The sequence below is a fragment of the Chionomys nivalis genome, chromosome 5 (genome assembly GCF_950005125.1).
Source record: "Chionomys nivalis chromosome 5, mChiNiv1.1, whole genome shotgun sequence".
Lineage (NCBI taxonomy): Eukaryota > Metazoa > Chordata > Mammalia > Rodentia > Cricetidae > Chionomys > Chionomys nivalis.
The window spans coordinates 59,875,904-59,893,946 of NC_080090.1; the positions used below are offsets into that span (position 1 = coordinate 59,875,904).

The 18,043-nt window shown below is 42.6% G+C and overlaps 1 protein-coding gene, 1 long non-coding RNA gene and 9 other non-coding genes across 12 annotated transcripts in view; 1 reads left to right on the plus strand and 10 right to left on the minus strand.

Moving 5' to 3' along the window:
- The window catches only part of Dars2 (aspartyl-tRNA synthetase 2, mitochondrial), a 32,284-nt gene extending 20,454 nt beyond the window's left edge, over positions 1 to 11,830 (plus strand). For both annotated transcript variants that reach the window (XM_057769883.1, XM_057769884.1), the window contains exons 13-17: positions 2,876 to 3,028; positions 5,742 to 5,960; positions 6,158 to 6,268; positions 7,605 to 7,680; positions 11,336 to 11,830. In XM_057769883.1, coding sequence (XP_057625866.1) covers positions 2,876 to 3,028; positions 5,742 to 5,960; positions 6,158 to 6,268; positions 7,605 to 7,680; positions 11,336 to 11,550 — 774 coding nt within the window. In that variant the 3' untranslated portion in view covers positions 11,551 to 11,830. The remainder of the gene's footprint in view (positions 1 to 2,875; positions 3,029 to 5,741; positions 5,961 to 6,157; positions 6,269 to 7,604; positions 7,681 to 11,335) is intronic.
- Positions 11,831 to 13,621: 1,791 nt separating this feature from the next.
- LOC130874247 (uncharacterized) lies at positions 13,622 to 18,014 on the minus strand. The gene is made up of 12 exons (XR_009057122.1): positions 17,977 to 18,014; positions 17,325 to 17,368; positions 17,120 to 17,148; positions 16,888 to 16,926; positions 15,979 to 16,052; positions 15,758 to 15,786; positions 15,462 to 15,499; positions 14,878 to 14,956; positions 14,638 to 14,691; positions 14,122 to 14,146; positions 13,891 to 13,942; positions 13,622 to 13,717 (listed from the first exon to the last, which is right to left on the minus strand). It is a non-coding gene; the product is annotated as an uncharacterized LOC130874247 (long non-coding RNA).
- LOC130875297 (small nucleolar RNA SNORD81) lies at positions 13,780 to 13,856 on the minus strand. Its single transcript, XR_009057223.1, has one exon. It is a non-coding gene; the product is annotated as a small nucleolar RNA SNORD81 (small nucleolar RNA).
- On the minus strand, positions 14,006 to 14,082 carry LOC130875304 (small nucleolar RNA SNORD47). Its single transcript, XR_009057228.1, has one exon. It is a non-coding gene; the product is annotated as a small nucleolar RNA SNORD47 (small nucleolar RNA).
- On the minus strand, positions 14,483 to 14,564 carry LOC130875237 (small nucleolar RNA snR60/Z15/Z230/Z193/J17). The gene has a single exon (XR_009057175.1). It is a non-coding gene; the product is annotated as a small nucleolar RNA snR60/Z15/Z230/Z193/J17 (small nucleolar RNA).
- LOC130875299 (small nucleolar RNA SNORD79) lies at positions 14,756 to 14,836 on the minus strand. The gene has a single exon (XR_009057225.1). It is a non-coding gene; the product is annotated as a small nucleolar RNA SNORD79 (small nucleolar RNA).
- LOC130875251 (small nucleolar RNA SNORD78) lies at positions 15,574 to 15,642 on the minus strand. The gene has a single exon (XR_009057186.1). It is a non-coding gene; the product is annotated as a small nucleolar RNA SNORD78 (small nucleolar RNA).
- Positions 15,861 to 15,919, minus strand: LOC130875236 (small nucleolar RNA SNORD44). The gene has a single exon (XR_009057174.1). It is a non-coding gene; the product is annotated as a small nucleolar RNA SNORD44 (small nucleolar RNA).
- Positions 16,996 to 17,076, minus strand: LOC130875294 (small nucleolar RNA SNORD24). Its single transcript, XR_009057220.1, has one exon. It is a non-coding gene; the product is annotated as a small nucleolar RNA SNORD24 (small nucleolar RNA).
- Positions 17,216 to 17,277, minus strand: LOC130875253 (small nucleolar RNA SNORD75). The gene has a single exon (XR_009057188.1). It is a non-coding gene; the product is annotated as a small nucleolar RNA SNORD75 (small nucleolar RNA).
- On the minus strand, positions 17,671 to 17,750 carry LOC130875235 (small nucleolar RNA SNORD74). Its single transcript, XR_009057173.1, has one exon. It is a non-coding gene; the product is annotated as a small nucleolar RNA SNORD74 (small nucleolar RNA).
- Positions 18,015 to 18,043: the final 29 nt, after the last annotated feature.

Sequence of the window (18,043 nt, forward strand, 5' to 3'; positions counted from 1 at the left end):
GCTGGCCTCGAACTCACAGAGATCCGCCTGCCTCTGCCTCCCGAGTGCTGGGATTAAAGGCGTGCGCCACCACCGCCCGGCCACAAAAGTATTTTAATCCACTTTTAAAATTTAAATAAATGGGGCTGGAGAGATGGCTCAGCAGTTAAGATCACTGATTGCTCTTCCAGAGGACCTCAGTTCAATTCCCAGCACCCACATGGCAGCTCACAACTGTCTATAACTCCTGTTCCAGAGGATCCAGCACCCTCACACAGACATGCAGGCAGCAGGCAAAACACCAATGTACATAAAATACAAATAAATAGATTATTTTTTAGAAATTAAATAAATGAACAGCTCCTTGGTGGTCAAGGCTGACGTGGCATGACTAGGGTGGAAAGCCTTATTGGTTCTTCTCCCTGTGTCCATTTGTTAAATTATGAGTACACCTTTGACCAACATATTTTTACGTTCTGGCCTTAGAGAATAATCTTACTAAAATGAAGAGCAGGAGCAGAAAATTCTTACATTACTGGACATGTAAATTGTCTTGGGCATTTTGGAACCAGAGTCCTGGCAGCTGGGCATGATAGCATACTCTTTAGTGTCAGCACTTATGTGTAGGTAGGAGTTCAAGGGCAGCGTGGTTTACTTCAGATTCTGTCTCACAAAACAAAACCCAGAAAATAAAATGAAGAGTCATGCTCTTAGTGTCAGAAGTTTTCTGTGATATATTTTAGATATAGTATCCTAGATATAAGGAGATTTTATGCTCACCACAGTATCATTTATAACAAGAACAGAGTGAACATACAGAGATGCTTAAATAAGTTATGGTATTAAAAGCCGGGTGTGGTGGCGCACGCCTTTAATCCCAGCACTTGGGAGGCAGAGGCAGGCGGATATCTGTGAGTTCGAGACCAGCCTGGTCTACAAGAGCTAGTTCCAGGACAGGCTCCAAAGCCACAGAGAAACCCTGTCTCGAAAAACCAAAAAAAAAAAAAAAAAAAAAGTTATGGTATAAAGAAATTAATATTAAAGTTCCTTTTGGTTTTTGTTATTTTGCTTTTTTAAGGCAGGATTTTATGTAGCCAAGGCTTCCTTGAACTCTTGATCATCAAGTTTTCATCTTGAGTATTGGGTTGTAAGTGTGCATCATAACACCCACCATTCAAATTTCTTTTTAAGTGGACTGCTTATTTCACTTGCCTTGTAACTCAAGCTCAAAGAGGGATAAAGATATTTTAATAAGAAAGAAACACGAGAACATGATGCTGAGGCAGGAAGGTCATAAGTCCAAGGCATATCTGAGCTACCTTGTGAGTTAAGGTCACCTGGGTAACATAATGAAACCCTGTCTCAAACTTTAAATTTAAAGAGATACTGAAACTGCCCGGAGTGGTACTTGTGAGGAGTGCTTGCTTAGCAATACAAGGCCCTAGGTTCAGTCATCAGTTCAAGCAGAAAGAAAGGAGTAAAAGGATTTCCAAAATGGATTAAGGCAAAGTTTTAGAAAATAAAAGACTGAAAAACTATTCATAAAAAATTAAGGAACCATTCTTTCTTTCTCTTTTTCTCTATAGAGATATTCTTTTAGACTGGGCATAGTGGCACACATCTATACCCCGTATTCAGGAAGTTAAAGCACAGCCACTGTGAGTTCCAGACCGGCCTGGACTAGGTAGCAAGACCCTATTGCAAACAAAGACAAGCGAAATGTTTATGATCCCAACACATGGGAGACCAAAGCATTCTCTGCCTGGTGGGACTGTTACTACATTGTTAAAAATTTATTTACTTCTTATTGTATGTATGTGTGTACATGATGGGGAGTGGGGATACAGGCTGGGGTCACACTTCTTACTGTATGTATGTGTGTACATGATGGGGAGTGGGGATACATGCTGGGGTCACACTTCTTACTGTATGTATGTGTGTACATGCTGGGGAGTGGGGATACAGGCTGGGGTCACACTTCTTACTGTATGTATGTGTGTACATGCTGGGGAGTGGGGATACAGGCTGGGGTCACACTTCTTACTGTATGTATGTGTGTACATGCTGGGGAGTGGGGATACAGGCTGGGGTCACACTTCTTACTGTATGTATGTGTGTACATGATGGGGAGTGGGGATACAGGCTGGGGTCACACACTTGAGTTCTCTCACTCAACTCAGTCATTCTTGTTCCATTCACTTGATCACAAACACTTCTAGGGCCTCTCTCAAGTAGGCAAGTGCTCTGCTATTAAGATCAGTTATATCCTCTGCTGTCCTTTTATTTTCCTTTTTTTTTAAGGCAGGATCTCACTAAGTTGCCGAGGCTGGCCTTGACTCATTCTGTAGCTCAGGCGGGCCTCCTGTTGGAGTCTCTTGAGTAGCTGGGCTTCCATGCCTACACCTCAGGCCTAACTTTTAAATTATTTTTTATCACTTTGAAGGGGTTCATGATGGAAAAGACACAGTATCATGTAAGTTGTCTTCTGCTTAGAACAAGAAATCTTTGTTCTGTGAGAAAAGAAGTCCATCTTTTTTTGGGGGGGGGGGGTTCGAGACAGGGTTTCTCTGTGGTTTTGGTGCCTGTCCTGGAACTAGCTCTTGTAGACCAGGCTGGTCTCGAACTCACAGAGATCCGCCTGCCTCTGCCTCCCGAGTGTTGGGATTAAAGGCGTGCGCCACCACCGCCCGGCCCATCTTACTTTTTGAAAGTTAACAATAGCCAGCCAGTGGTGGCAATCGCCTTTAATCCCAGTACTCAGGAGGCAGAGGCAGGTAAATCTCTTGTGAGTTTGAGGCCAGCCTGGTCTACAAGAGCTAGTTCCAGAACAGGTTCCAACACTACAGAGAAATCCTATCTCAAAAAAACAAATATATATACCTTTTTCTTTACCAAGGAAGTCCTGCCTGTATTCCTGAATGCCAAGAGGAACTGGAGTTCACCATTTGCTAAATTCATAATGGAGGAGGAAAGATTGGAATTAACCAGATTGATGGAGATCCAAGAGGAAGACATGGTGCTCCTGACTGCTGGGGAACATGAGAAAGCAGTAAGTAAAATTGTCTCAGCACATGGTTGTGTGCAAAAGGCTGCCTCTTCCCCATGTGTTTACTTTTTTTTTTTTTTTTTTTTTTTTGGTTTTTCGAGACAAGGTTTCTCTGTGGTTTTTGGAGCCTGTCCTGGAACTAGCTCTTGTAGACCAGGCTGGTCTCGAACTCACAGAGATCCTCCTGCCTCTGCCTCCTGAGTGCTGGGATTAAAGGTGTGCGCCACCACCGCCCGGCTGTTTACGTATTTAAAGTGGACTGTTAGTTTCATAAAGCAGGGCTGCTGTGCGTAACTTGTTATATAAATGTATTTCACTATTTTATAATACACTATATAAAAACTAAAGTCATTCTGTGCATGGTGGTATGGAGAGCAGGAGACCATCCTGTCTCAATAAAGCAAAACTAAAACAAGCAAGCCAAAACTGGGGTCTTGGGGCAGTGAGGTGGTTGTGTGGGTAAAGGCACTTGCTGCCAAGTCTAATGGCCTGAGTTCAGTCACTGGGAACCCACAAAGTAAGAGAGAACTGACTTCCGAAAGTTGTCTCCTCTCTCTCTCTCTCTCTCTCTCTCTCTCTCTCTCTCTCTCTCTCTCTCTCTCTCTCTCTCTCTCTCTCTCTCTCTGTCCTCCTGTCTCCATCCCCAGCTCTCCCATTCTCAGACACATACAATGAAAACTTTAAAACTGGAGTTTTTATCACTTATCAACTTTATTGGCATTATACAGTCAGATCTGGCTCTTATCAAGAAGTCAATACAACTATGAAAAAATATTTTGAAGGTTTGTAAAAGAAAGGAATTGGTAATTACAAACTTTTGTACACAATGTATGTATTCCTAAAATTATAGAGGGACAGTTAAGTCCACTGGAGGGCGGGGCTGCTGGCTGATAACTGCTGTGGTCAAGGCAGGACTGGTTTTCAGTCACAGGTGCTGAGTGCAGCCATGTACCAACAAAATCACCTTCTGTCATGAAATAGATGGGAGAGTGGATGTAGTTAGAAAGGCCCTTGTGAAATATACAAAACATTACAGAAGAACTCACATGAATTTAAAACTTGTAGAACTGGGCATGCTAGCTCACACCTGTAATTCCAGGATTCAGGAGACCTTGGCAGGAAGAAAAGCCACCTAGGCCACATATCTGAGACCACATAGAGATACAGAGGTGAATGATTTTCTTATCATAACACACCTAGAAAGTGGAGAAATCAAATCTAAATCATTAACTATTTCCCAAATTCACATCTTGTGTGTGTGTGATAAATGTGTGGTATGTGTATATATGTGAGTGTATACACACAAGTGCCTGTGTGAAGTAATCCTGAGTATTCTTCCTCAATCTCTACCTTAACATTCTGAGACAGTGTTTCCTGCTGAACCTGGAGTTCTGATCAGCTAGACCAGCTGCTCAATAAGTTCCAGGAATACACTTGTCTCTGTAATTGGAGGCTGCTCGTTCATTTGCTGACCGCCCAGACCTGAATAATCACACAGAAACTATATTAATTACAACATTGTTTGGCCAATAGCTTAGGCATATTCCTTGCTATCTCTTACATCTTAATTTATCCCCTTTCTGCCCATCAATGTATCATCATGAGGGTGTGGCCTACCAATCAGGTTCTGACGTCTGTCTCCTTCGGCAGCTACATGTTGTCTCTTTGACTCCGCCTATTCTCTATATATGTATCTCTTTCAGCCTGGCTATATTCTGCCCTGCCATAGGCAAAAGCAGCTTTATTCATTAACCAATAAGAACAACACATACACAGAAGGACCTCCCACGTCATGTCTCTGCCCAAGTGCTGCTGTCACAGATAACTGCCTTTCACATGGGTATTGGGGCTCCAGCTGGTGCTCATGTTTTCTTGACAGGCATTTTTCCGAGTTGCCTCCCAACCCTCAGAATTCAGCCTTATATCAACTTCTAACTCATGCCACCTCTAATCATAGCCAACAGTTTCTGACTATTAAGTGCCCATCAGACATTCACCAAATCCTCACCATATCCCTTCAGGAACTAAAATTGTAATAATAATAATTAGAATGAATGAAACTGACCCCCATACTCTACTGGGTTCTGTACCTTATGTCTCACTTAACTTTACAAATCTTATCCATGCCGGGCGGTGGTGGCGCACACCTTTAATCGCAGCACTCGGGAGGCAGAGGCAGGCGGATCTCTGTGAGTTCGAGACCAGCCTGGTCTACAAGAGCTAGTTCCAGGACATGCTCCAAAACCACAGAGAAACCCTGTCTCGAAAAAAAAAAAAAAAAAAAAAAAAAAAAAAAAAAAAAAAAAAAAAAAAAATCTTACCCATTCACCAGGGTTGAACCAGTTTTGAGTTCAGTAGTTCAAGGCCAACCTGGAAAATAAAGCAATACCCTACCTCACCTCACTTCAGTGTTGGAGTAGGTATTTTATCCCCATTTACTTATAATGAGATGCAAAGAAATTAGTAAGTAGACAAACAGGCTCAGAGCTTGGTCTGTGAGGCTCTGGAGCCTGTGTTCCTGGTCACCGGTATGAGCTGCTCACACAGTCAGCTCAGCCTGCTGGTCGTGTGTGCTTATCTTTGTCCCCTGAGAAAATGTGTCTCATCTAGTAATTGGCCAGTCTTTTACTAGAGTCTGGCCTTCAAAATTTAGGTTGTCTATCCAATGCCCATTCTGACAAAAAGCTAACTTAATGTTTGTGTCTTTTGTTTACAGTGCTCTTTGTTGGGAAAGTTACGACTGCAGTGTGCAGACCTTTTGGAAATGAGAGGAGTGGTACTCCGTGACCCAGCACTGTTTTCTTTCCTTTGGGTGGTGGACTTCCCACTCTTCGTTACTAAGGAAGAGAGTCCCACAGAGCTGGAGTCAGCCCACCACCCGTTCACTGCTCCTAACCCTAGTGACATTCATCTCCTCTATACTGAGCCTGAAAAGGTATTGATCTTTTATTTTATTCTTCCAGATAAAAAGGAAATATCTAAATAGACACAAAGGACTTCAATATTCACTCAGGAGAGCCAAGGGAAAACTGAGCCTACTGTTAATAAATTGTTTTTAAGTACAATGTCATGGTCCTGTAGAATTGAAAGTCGTGAATTTTCTCTAACATGGAAATCCTGTGAATCTTGTAGGTTCGTGGCCAACACTATGACTTGGTTTTAAATGGCAGTGAGATAGGAGGTGGTTCTATCCGAATTCATGATGCACAGCTACAGAGGTACATCCTGGCAACATTATTAAAGGTAACAAATGCCTTCTAACCTTGCCTTTCTTTTGACCACGTATTTATATTATGAAACATTTGTTTAAAAAAGAGAGTTTACTAGATACAAAATGTCAGCTTTTGTATGTAGGGACTGAGACAAGCAAATGATAATATTATTTGCTTATTAATGTTTACTGTTGGGGTTTCTATTGCTGTGAAGAGACATCACAACCATAGCAACTCTTATAAAGGAAAATATTTAATTGGGGCTGGCTTACAGTTTCAGAGGTTTAATCCATTATCACCATGGCAGGAAGCATGGTTGCATGTAGCAGACATGGTGCTGGAGAAGGACCTGAGAGTTCTGTATCTGGATTAGCAAGCAGCAGGAAAAGACAGTTCACACCAGGTGTGGTTTGAGCATCTGAGACCCAGTGACACACTTCCTCCACAAGGCCACACCTACTCCAACAAGACCACAACTCCTAATAGTGCCAACCCCTATGAGCCTGTGGGGTCATTTTCTTTCAAATTACCATGCTTACTATGTGCCAGGGGCTACATGATATACTGCCAGATGTGGTGGCTCATGCACTTAATTCCAACACTTAGAGGTTGAAATATGAGGATTGCCTTGAGTTCCAGGCCATCCTGGGCTATATAGCAAAACCCTGACTTAAAAACAAAATAAGGGGACCTTAGGAGAGGGTTGAAGGGGAGAGGCAGGAAGGGGAGCAGAGAAAAATGTAGAACTCAACAAAAATCAATTTAAAAAAATGAAAAAAACAACAAAACAGTACCATATATTCACTGATGTGTTATTTAACCTTCACAATAATTTCTGTAAGTGATGCCCTCATTATGCTAATTTTAAAGATGAAAAACTGAGGCAGGTGCTAGGCCCGGTCACAAAGCACAGAGGTGGCACGAGCCTGAAATCTGCTTTCAAGAGGCTGAGGTAGAGTTGCTGAGTCAGCTTGGGCTACTAAAGCCCTGTCTCAGGTAGTTTAGGAACTGAAGGACACTCTCGAGAACAAGCTCCTGAAGTGTCATTCCCAGTGAATGATAACATTAAGAGAAAAAGCCAGGTGGGCCTCTGTGGACTTAGTAGTCTTCTGGGTTTAAGGCTTGTCGCTCAGGCCAGGCTGGCACTCATTGTCTCCCTGCCTTCTCCAGAGTGCTAGAGTGGACTTGTCCTAATCCGTTGAACTTTAACCCTCTTAAAGTTCTGTTGTTGTGTTTATATTAACATCTCCCAGTGCGTTAAGTCATGTCATGTTTAAAATGAACTTCATTTCCCTTACTGTCTATTTCAGCCTGTGACAACAGACTTGCATTCGGTATATTTAAATGAAACGTGTTTTGCATTTCAGGAAGATGTGAAATTGCTTTCTCATCTGCTCCAGGCTTTAGACTATGGGGCACCCCCTCATGGAGGAATTGCCTTAGGTAAACAATTTGTCATTTTGTACACTAAATTCCATTCCATGGCACCGTCTCAAATTCAGACTCCCAGTTTAAGGGGAAGAAATTGGGAGGAGCTGAGTCCAAGAGTTCCATGTGAGTCTTTTTGTTCAGTAATTTATGAAGTGAGATTGAACCCAGAGCCTTGTGCAGATATGAACACACTTCATTTTTATTTTACTGTTAGGTGTGGTGGTGCACGCACGCACACACGCACACACACACACACAGAGAGAAGAGAAAAGAAGAGGGAGGGAGGGAAAAGAGAGAAACACAGTTGGGAGAGTTGAGAGGCAGAGGCAGGCAGATTTCTGTGAATTCAAAGCCAGCTTGGTCACCATAGCAAGTTCCAGGTCAACAAAGGCTACAGTGTGACAATTCCCCCCCACACACACACCCTTAAAAACAACACAACAACAAAAAAGTACCTACTACTGTCAAAGAGGACTTGAATTTGTTTTTTGGTTTTGGGTTTTTTCCTTTTAATTGGAGAAAAAAAAATTGGGGGCTAGTCTCAACTTTTTGTTGACCTATCCAGATCTGTCTGTGAGACCTGGGATTTGAGGTCCTTAAAGAATGGGTAAACAACAGTCTAATGCTGTAGACAATTTTACTTTGGTTTCAGTGTAGTTTTCTACACTAATGAAATAAAGCAGTGATCCAAGGAAGGTTGTTTGGGTTCAGAAAAACATTTAAATAAGCACCAGTAAGCACATACTATTAACAGAGCAGCCCTTTCCCAGAACTTTCTCAGGACAGAGAGAAAGCACAGTCTAAGCACAGTTGCCAGACACGTATGGTAGATTATATGGAAAAGCATGAAAGCGAGGCAGGCGGCCATATCCAGATTGAGGGTACACTGAGGATAGTACTCAGCATGTCCTTTCACCAGCTTAGGGTCTATAGCTATATTCTGATATCCAGCGAGAATAAACATGCCTTAAAATTTAATGCCAGGCCGGGCGGTGGTGGCGCACGCCTTTAATCCCAGCACTTGGGAGGCAGAGGCAGGCGGATCTCTGTGAGTTCGAGACCAGCCTGGTCTACAAGAGCTAGTTCCAGGACAGGCTCCAAAACCACAGAGAAACCCTGTCTCAAAAAACCAAAAAAAAAAAAAAAAAAAAATTTAATGCCAGTGCCGGGCGGTGGTGGTGCACGCCTTTAATCCCAGCACTCGGGAGGCAGAGGCAGGCGGATCTCTGTGAGTTCGAGGCCAGCCTGGTCTACAAAGGGAGTTCCAGGACAGGCTCCAAAACCACAGAGAAACCCTGTCTCGAAAAACCAAAAAAAAAAAAAAAAAATTTAATGCCAGTATTTGTCACAGGAGGCACAAAATCACAACTTAGAACATTCCAGGGAACAAACTGCACCTGAGGTGAAAGGCCCTCTGCCTTTTTTTCCTGGTCTCTCACACAGTTCCCCTAGGCATTGTTCATCATGCTTCATTCTTTTGACTGCAATGAAGACCCAGGTTCAATTCCCAGTACCCACATGGCAGCTCGCAACAGTCTATAACTCCAACTCCAGGGGAAATGACACCCTCACACAAATATACATGCAGGCAGAACAATAATGCACATAAAATATAAACATATCATTTAAGAGGCAGGCGGATCTCTGTGAGTTCGAGACCAGCCTGGTCTACAGAGCTAGTTCTAGGACAGACTCCAAAGCCACAGAGAAACCCTGTCTCGAAAAACAAAACAAAACAAAACAAAAAAATTTAAGAAAAGAGAAATAATTTATACAATAAATATATTCTGAGTCAGGTGGTGGTGGTGGTGGTGCACACTTTTAATCCCAGCACTCAGAGGCAGGGGTAGGTGGATCTCTGTGAGTTCAAGGCCAGCCTAGTCTACAAGAGCTAGTTCCAGGATAGGCTCTAAAGCTACAGAGAAACCCTGTCTCGAAAAAACAAAACAAAATATTCTGATCACAACTTTCTGTCCCCCAGCTCTTCCCAGATCTCCACCTACCTTTCCTTTCTTTGGAGCCGGGCGTGGTGGCTCACGTCTTTAATCCCAGCACTCGGGAGGCAGAGGCAGGCGGATCTCTGTGAGTTCGAGACCAGCCTGGTCTACAAGAGCTAGTTCCAGGACAGGCTCCAAAACCACAGAGAAACCTTGTCTCGAAAAACTAAAAAAAAAAAAAAAAAAAAAAACCTTCTTTCTTTGGTTTCTCTCTGTAGCCCTGAAAATCACCATGTAGAGCAGGTTAGTTTCAGGACTCAGAGATCCACCTGCCTCTGCCTCCTGAGTGATGGGCTGCAGGCTACCACCTGGCCTCTTCCTTCCTCCCTCTTTTTAGAAACATAACAGGCCAGGCAGTGTCTCAAAACACGCCCCCCCCCACCCACCCACACACACAAAGAGAGAGAACAGGCAAACAAAAAGAAACATAAGTAAACATACACACACAGAAACCAAACATAAAAACACAAAATCAGAAACCATAATATACAAACAAAAGACCAGAAAGATAAAGAATATCTGAACAGAGCAATGAGACAAAAAGTCTATAAAAATTCTATAAAAATATCACTAGGTTCCTTTTGTGTTTACTATCTACTGCTGGGCATGGGGCCTGCCAGTTAATATACCTACTGGGATTCAATTCGAGATGACTAAGTTTCCTTTACAAGTTGATTGGAGATAGTTTCTTGATTAGGGATGGGAAGCTCAAGTTGATTAGAGCTAGTTTCTTAGTTAGGGGTGAGGGGAGGTCATGTCCACTTCCCTCTCACCACTGGGACCCGTCGGGCTTGAGTCTGTGCATACTGCCAGTCTGCTTTCTTATGTGCACCAGATACAGCCTGAATTTTAATTCCAACACCTACATCAGACAGCTCACAATTCCATAGAATTCCAGTGTTGGGGAACAGGGATCGGACCCCTCTGGCCTCAGTGGGCACCTGCTTCATGTGCACAGACAACACAATAAAAATAGTAAAAATATGAGAACTCCAGGCCAGCCTAGAGTACGTGAAATCCTGTGGTGGTGGTGGTGGTGGTGGTGGTGGTGGTGGTGGTGGTGGTGGTGGTGGTGGTGGTGGTAGTGGCACATACACACACACACACACACACAGATGCATCAGATGTGTGAGTTCAAGGCCAGCCTGCTCTACAGAGTGTGAGTTCCAGGAAGGTCAGGATTGTTAGACAAAGAAACCTTGTCTCACCCCTACACACAAAGAATGAAATCCTTTCTCAAAAACAAAAATGAAATACACGTTCTCTACAGGCCTGAGGTTTTCACAACTCAGCGGTAGAGTACTTGGCTAGAATGCATGAAAAAAAAAGCTCTCTACATCTTTTAAAGAAAGAACACTGGGTCAGGCATTGATGGCACACGCCTTAAATCCCAGCACTGTTAAGGCAGGGGCAGGCAGATTTCTGTGAGTTCAGGGTCAGCCTGGACAACAGGGCAAGTCCTAGACAGCCAGGGCTACATAGTAAAACCTCATCTCCAAAAAGGATACTAGAGCCGGGCGGTGTGGCACACGCCTTTAATCCCAGCACTCGGGAGGCAGAGGCAGGAAAAAAAAAAACAACCCAAAAAAAAAGACAGAAAATACCAGGTTCTTCCCAAAAGTTAAGTTCTGTGCGTTTGTCGTCTGTTAACTCTGTATTTTATATCACAGGGCTAGACAGACTGCTGTGTCTTGTCACTGGAGCCCCAAGCATCAGAGATGTCATAGCCTTCCCCAAATCCTATCGAGGACATGACCTCATGAGCAGTGCCCCAGATTCTGTGCCTCCTGAAGAACTGAAGCCCTACCACATCCAAGTCACATGGCCAGCAGACTCAGAAGAGGAGAATGCAGCAGCCACACCTTCCGAAAACTTGAGCTCTTAAGTTTTGTCTTCTTTGTTCCGGAGTGGAGTGGAAGCAATCATTATTGCTTCATAAGAAACAGAAGCTACCCAATTGTGATTTGGTAACATGTACCATTAGGACTTTCTGTGGTTGTGACTTTTGTGGAAGTTTTAATTGAAGCATTGTAAAAACAAAACAGAAAACATACTGGAATTTTTGTTTTGTTTGAGACAGTTTGTGTAGCTTTGAAATCTGTCCTGGAACTTGCTCTGTAGTCTAGGCTGTCCTCAAACTCATGCCTGCCTCACAAGTTCTGTATGCCGCCATCACCCAACCCAGATAGGTTATTTAGGCCAGTCATACAGAATATTTGCCTCTGTAGACTGCCAAATGATGTGAGAGGGTTTAAATCCATCTAGCCTCACTAGAACCATATAAATTGAGCTTTGTGGTGACCTTTTAAAAATATTTATTTATTTATTATGTATACAATATTCTGTCTGTGTGTATGCCTGCAGGCCAGAAGAGGGCACCAGACCTCATTACAGATGGTTGTGAGCCACCATGTGGTTGCCGGGAACCGAACTCAGGACCTTTGGAAGAGCAGGCAATGCTCTTAACCACTGACATCAGTATAATATACTGTGAAGTAAGCACAATAGAATTGGGGGGAAGAAATCTCAAAATTCTATACAGTACTACACCTTCAGCAAGTTAAATTCTTAGCCTTTGTCACTCTTATGTCACACTTGTCCTGGCTATTTTACAGAACCCATGTTGCCACAATCAGTTGAGAAATGACTTAGAATACTGTAAAGCACGGTTGGAAATGCACAAGGCCACACCCCTTATCACTTTTTAAAAAGTGATACTCCCTGCTAAGCATTCAAATGAACTTATTGGGGCCACTTATTCAAACCACCAGAGCAGCTCAGTGGTAAAGCACCTATTTGGCAAATAGTCCATCTTTTTGTTCCTATAAACAGGCTAAAACAATACTGGGATGCAACACTTCCCTATAGGAAAAGTCACATTCTGTGTTCTGTAAGAAACTGAAGGACCATAAAGCCCTTTTAGGGTCTGGAGATAGCTCGGGTTTAAGAACAGTCTCCTCTTCCCAAGGTCCATAGTTCAATTCCCAGCACCCACAGAGGCTCACCATCTCCAACCATGTGGGGCCCTCTTCTGGCATGCAGGCATGTTATGCAGAGCTCTGCATACCAAAAAACTTTAGCACTTTTAAGATCAAGCCTGATCTACACTGGGAATCCTAGGCTAAGGCAACACAATGAGTCCATTTCCAAAGAGACCAGACAACCAAGATGGAACACTGAATAAGGGTGATTGCCTTCAAATCTGGAGAGCCAATTTTTGTCCATTTAAATTACATGGTGAAAAAGACTGGTCCTCCATCCACATGCAAACCTAACACATGAGGATCTAAAAATATGGAGGTGACCTGGAATATTGCTAATCAGTGATGTAGCTCAGCTTGTGAAGCAAGTGTGATGGATGGGGCAAATCATTAATCCTAGTACTGAAGGGACATGGAGATCCCCAAAGCCTGGTCAGTCTATCAAAGCAACTGGGGAGTTACCCACCCCATCTCTGGTGGATTGGACTTCCCTCTTTGCTCTATGAAGTCCCAACTCCAGGAGGGACTCCATCTCAAGCCAGGGCAAGCAAGCAGGCTGAGTCAACAAAACCATCCCAATATTGTTCCCAGTTCACACAATTCCAGTGGACCTACCTACCTCTCCCCCGCCCACATAATTCCTTCTCATTGCTTTTTCCAACTCCTGAGAACCCACAGGCCACCACGAGGGTAAAAAATGCAGATGTCCACTTCTACTTTTCAAACCAATCCTCTAGTTTCATTCCCAGCTGTGCAGCCCAAATGCTTCCAATAAGATAGTTTACCTGCAGCCCTCACACCTCTTTTCTAGTTTCTATCAAGAGAACCCAGACCTTTTCAGTGCACCACTACCTGCAAATGAGAACAAAGACCTAATCAAGGCCCATAGTTTAGGATCCTTATGTATAGACATAAGCCCATGCCTGAACAGTCTTCTCTACTTGTTCCTGTTAGAGAACCAAACACACACTTTGTATTTAATTCCATTCAGTTTATTGATTAACTTTTTGAAGTTAACTATGATGGGAAAACAGCCTGAGGTATAATTCTTCTGAGTCTCCATCCAGTCACCTGCAACAGAGGTACTTATTAGGCACATCTCCACATTTCCATTTAAATGGTAATTGTTAAGACAGAATATCAGATCCTTTACAGTCATCAAGTAATCAGTGAGAGAGTTCAAGTTGTGGTGAGATCATCACATATTCTGTAGTAGACTCATGGTTAACATCTTCATTTCTCACCTTTAAGTAGTGAGGTGAAATTGCCGATCTGTCCACTTCTGCCATGGGAGCCCTATTAAAAAGAACACCTCATTTCTCTGGCTTAGACTACCTGTAGGCTACACATTACTACAGTAACCTCAGAAATACAATGGAACGGTTTTAAAGGTGATATCACTTTTATCATTTGGCAGAATCATCGCATCACTGGTTACAAGCAATTATAATCTGTAAAAATCCAAGGTGACTTACCTTGAAATTCAAAAATGAAGGGGATCTGTTTGAAGACAAGAAAAAAATTTTAGCCCAGAAACTTGAGCCATTCAGAAGAACAGTTTACTATTCTTTGGGTATTGAGTTTCAACAGTGTTTAGATTAGCTCTCAATCCTTTTGCCAGCATTTTATGGTTGAGATTTTGCCACCATATTTAGAAAACTACACTGGCAATTAAAAAGCCTTGACAACTTTCATAAACTGGGATTGAGGCCATAGCCCAACGACAAGGTTCCATGTGCTTGTCACTGTCCCTCAGCCTTGCAACCACAAAACCACACTTCTACTGTGTACTAATACTGCAAATTTCACAAAAAAAATTCCTTCAAACATTACAGCCAGATACATCAGATAGGAGCGAAAGACATAAGATTATTCATCAGGTTATGTCTGCTGAACTATGTTATCATCACAGTATCGGCTTTCATTTAGAATAGTTCTTTTAAAGAAACCACTCACGTCATGTACATGTTTCATGAGCAAAGGACACTTACCTTCACGTAAAAGCATCCTGGTACCTTCAAGTCAAGGAGAGCCATGGAAGACACCTGTAGAAATTCAACCTCGTTTATAAGACATTCACAACATACACTTACTTAACAAATTCCTCAGTACTGTTTCAGCTTAAGAATCAGTCTTCAATCTTATTCAGAGAGATTCCCATCTGTTTAACTTTATACATCACTAACAGTAGTATTTTATTTCTAAGTAGTCTACAAAAAAATATTCTTTACCTTCATTTAAAAGGTGAACATAAGAACAAAGGCTGCTTCTCCAATGCACTCTTCTGGTATGTAGGCAGAGCATTCATACCTAAGAAAATACACGTTTTTTTTAAAAGGCCAAGTTGGAGATAAAAAATTAAGGCAACATATAGTACTGAAGAAACACATGCATGGGGCTGGAGAGATGGCTCAGTGGTTAAAGCATTGACTGCTCTTCCAAAGGTACTAAGTTCAATTTCCAGCAACCACATGGTAACTCACAACCATTTGTAATGTCTGGTGCCCTCTTCTGGCCTGCAGGCATACATGCAGACAATATTGTGGTTTTTTGGTTTTTTGAGACAGGGTTTTTCTCTGTGGTTTTGGAGCCTGTCCTGGAACTAGCTCTTGTAGACCAGGCTGGTCTCGAACTCAGAGATCCACCTGCCTCTGCCTCCGAGTGCTGGGATTAAAGGCGTGCGCCACCACCGCCCGGCCAGATAGAATATTGTATACATAATATTTAAAAAAAACCACATGCATGTTCAAATTTACTGTTTAAATACTGTACACAACCCTCATTAGCACAAAGAGTCAAGAAACTGGCTTCTTACCCAAGCAAGCCATCCAAATGAAAACATGCAACCAGTAGCTAGAATTAAAAGGGAAAACTTCTTACAGTTATGTTAAGCATTATTTAATTATCCTTAATTGCTTGTGCCAGGGTTCTTCAGTGTTAAGATGTGTTCTCTACAGGTTTTTTTCAGGTCAGACATTTGATCAACATCATTACAGAAACCCTGATTAGAGCACAGCAAACATCCATGAGACAGTAAATGTTGGCTGTCTGATCTACACAATCTTTGCATGCCCCTTTCAATTAGTATAGTCACTGTTTCCCAATACTTACTTTCAAAGTTGTCCAAGTAATTCCATCATCTAGGAAGAAAAAAAATCACTTTTAGTATGCTCAAAAGCAGACTTAGTAGTGTGAAATGCTAACTTAGCCCGTTATCAGATAGAGCTAATTAAGACCTTCATGTTAGTCAGCATTTGCTTGTCATCATGCAGGCTGAGTTCACACAAAGGAGACATCACATTGCAAGCAACATTTAAAATATGCAACCATACCAAGCCATGTTTGCCCATTTATCTGCCATCTCTAACATTTCTCGCATTTCATCTTGTTTTTCCATTCACAGCACCTACAATTTAACAGGTAAAAAGAAATCTAGGTCAGTACAATCACCAAAACTGACACAAAATGGTAAATTTGATTTATTCTGCACCACCACGATAGGATTTGTTTTAACAGCTCTGCTCATACTGAAACTCACTTTGTAAGCTACGCTGGCCTGAACTCAGACCACCCTGCTTCTGCCTTCCTTGTGCAGGGATTATAGTTATTACATGACTGAGCACTTAGTTTGTTAAGGCCCAGAGTCCTTTAAATGGAGCTTCCCACCCACCATTCTGACATTGCACGAATAGCAATGTCGAGGTAACTCAAACCTCTTCAGACAGCTTTAGGCAACAGCAATGGCCTACATGGCTTCAGATATTTCTACAAGTATTCCACAAAATTGTCTCTGCATCAGATGTTAGTTTGGGGGGAACCTGCCAGTTTCTGCTCAGGTGGGAGTGGCACAGGCCTTTAATCCCAGCACTCAGGTGTAGGCAAATTCAAGGCCATCCTGGTCTATAGATCTAGTTCCAGGACTGTCTTCATCACACACCCAAGGTAGCTAGCGAGCAGTAAGGATTGACTTCACAGCACAGGTGAAAGCGAGCCTGTTGGTGGCAGCACAGTCTTTCGGAAGCTTTAGCTAATGAGAATGTGAAGCTGAACAATTATAAATGAGGACTGAGCTTGCTGAGGTCTACCCCTTTAACCTACACTAAGAGGCAGGCAGATCTGTGAATTAGGAGCTAGTTCCAGGTCAGTCCGAGCTACAGTTAAGCTCCTTGCATTTGCCAACCTTTCCTTTGTGCTAACAGATGTCTTTCAATGGGACATAAAGAAGAAAAAGCTTTTCTTACTCTGCACGCCCATGGTTAATCCAACTTCTTTCACAGATCCTGGAAAGAAAACAGCCTAATGTAAAAATCTGTGCAGTCTGTTAGAAACCCCTTAGTCATTACCCTGTATGCCTCAGTTACAATTTCGGTGGTTAAAGCTATCGTCATCCCACTGTCAAGAGTAGCAAATATAATGTCATCATTGTGGCACTGTTCCCTGAAAGGATTCTCAGGGGCCCAATTCAGTACTTACCTCACTCTTCATCCAACTTTGCCAAAGATCTGGAAAAAGATATTAATATTAACATCTCCTCTTTCCAGCGTTTTCCCTTCCGTATTTCCTAATTAAAGCCTCAGAACAATGTTTTTCAGAAATCTCTTCTGTCCACTACTCTCATACCATCATGGGCTTTTGGGTTGATGGTATTTTAAGATATTCACAGTATTTTACTTCTTACCCGTCTGTATGCCAACGGTCCCAGAGAGGTCCACGGCAACATATCTGAAGAAAACATGCTAGTTTAGACGTGTTTAATTAGACCAATTTTAGACACAAAAAGAAAGCTCACAGACCAAGTGGTACTGTGGAATACATCTTCCAGTATCTCCTTAAATTGCTACCGCATACCTTGCCTAAGACTGCGCTAGCGGCTTTAATGATCTCTCGCAAAATCCCACCTTGAGCCATTTGTTCGCTAAAGCCTTTAACCTTGTGATTTTTACAATAAGACAGCATTGCAGTGCGTTCCTTAACCGCACAATAGAGATAAGTACTACAAAAGGCCTCGCGAGATGACTCAGCATGGTCCGCCATCAGAATTGTTGGTATTCATCAACAAGGTCAGTTGTCCCTACCAACATAGCCTTCATCACAGCGAAAACACAGATGCCAAGTCTTCTATGGAGACGTTCCGTAAAAGAGCAAAAGAATGAAAAAGCTCAAAGTACCATTTTGGTGCGTGCATGCACGCAAAGCCAAATTCCCCTCAGCTTCAGCTTTAGGACCTTATAAGGGCATTACTGTCCGCCAAATCCCGCCAATTTGCGGTGGTTCCAACCGCAATACACAAGGCCTGTGCTGACACCAACCATGCACACAGTAAACCGTACCTGCTCCCAGTTAGCGCTGAGCTCCGAAAGACCGATATGGCGGCTGAGTCCAGTATTTAAGCTCTCC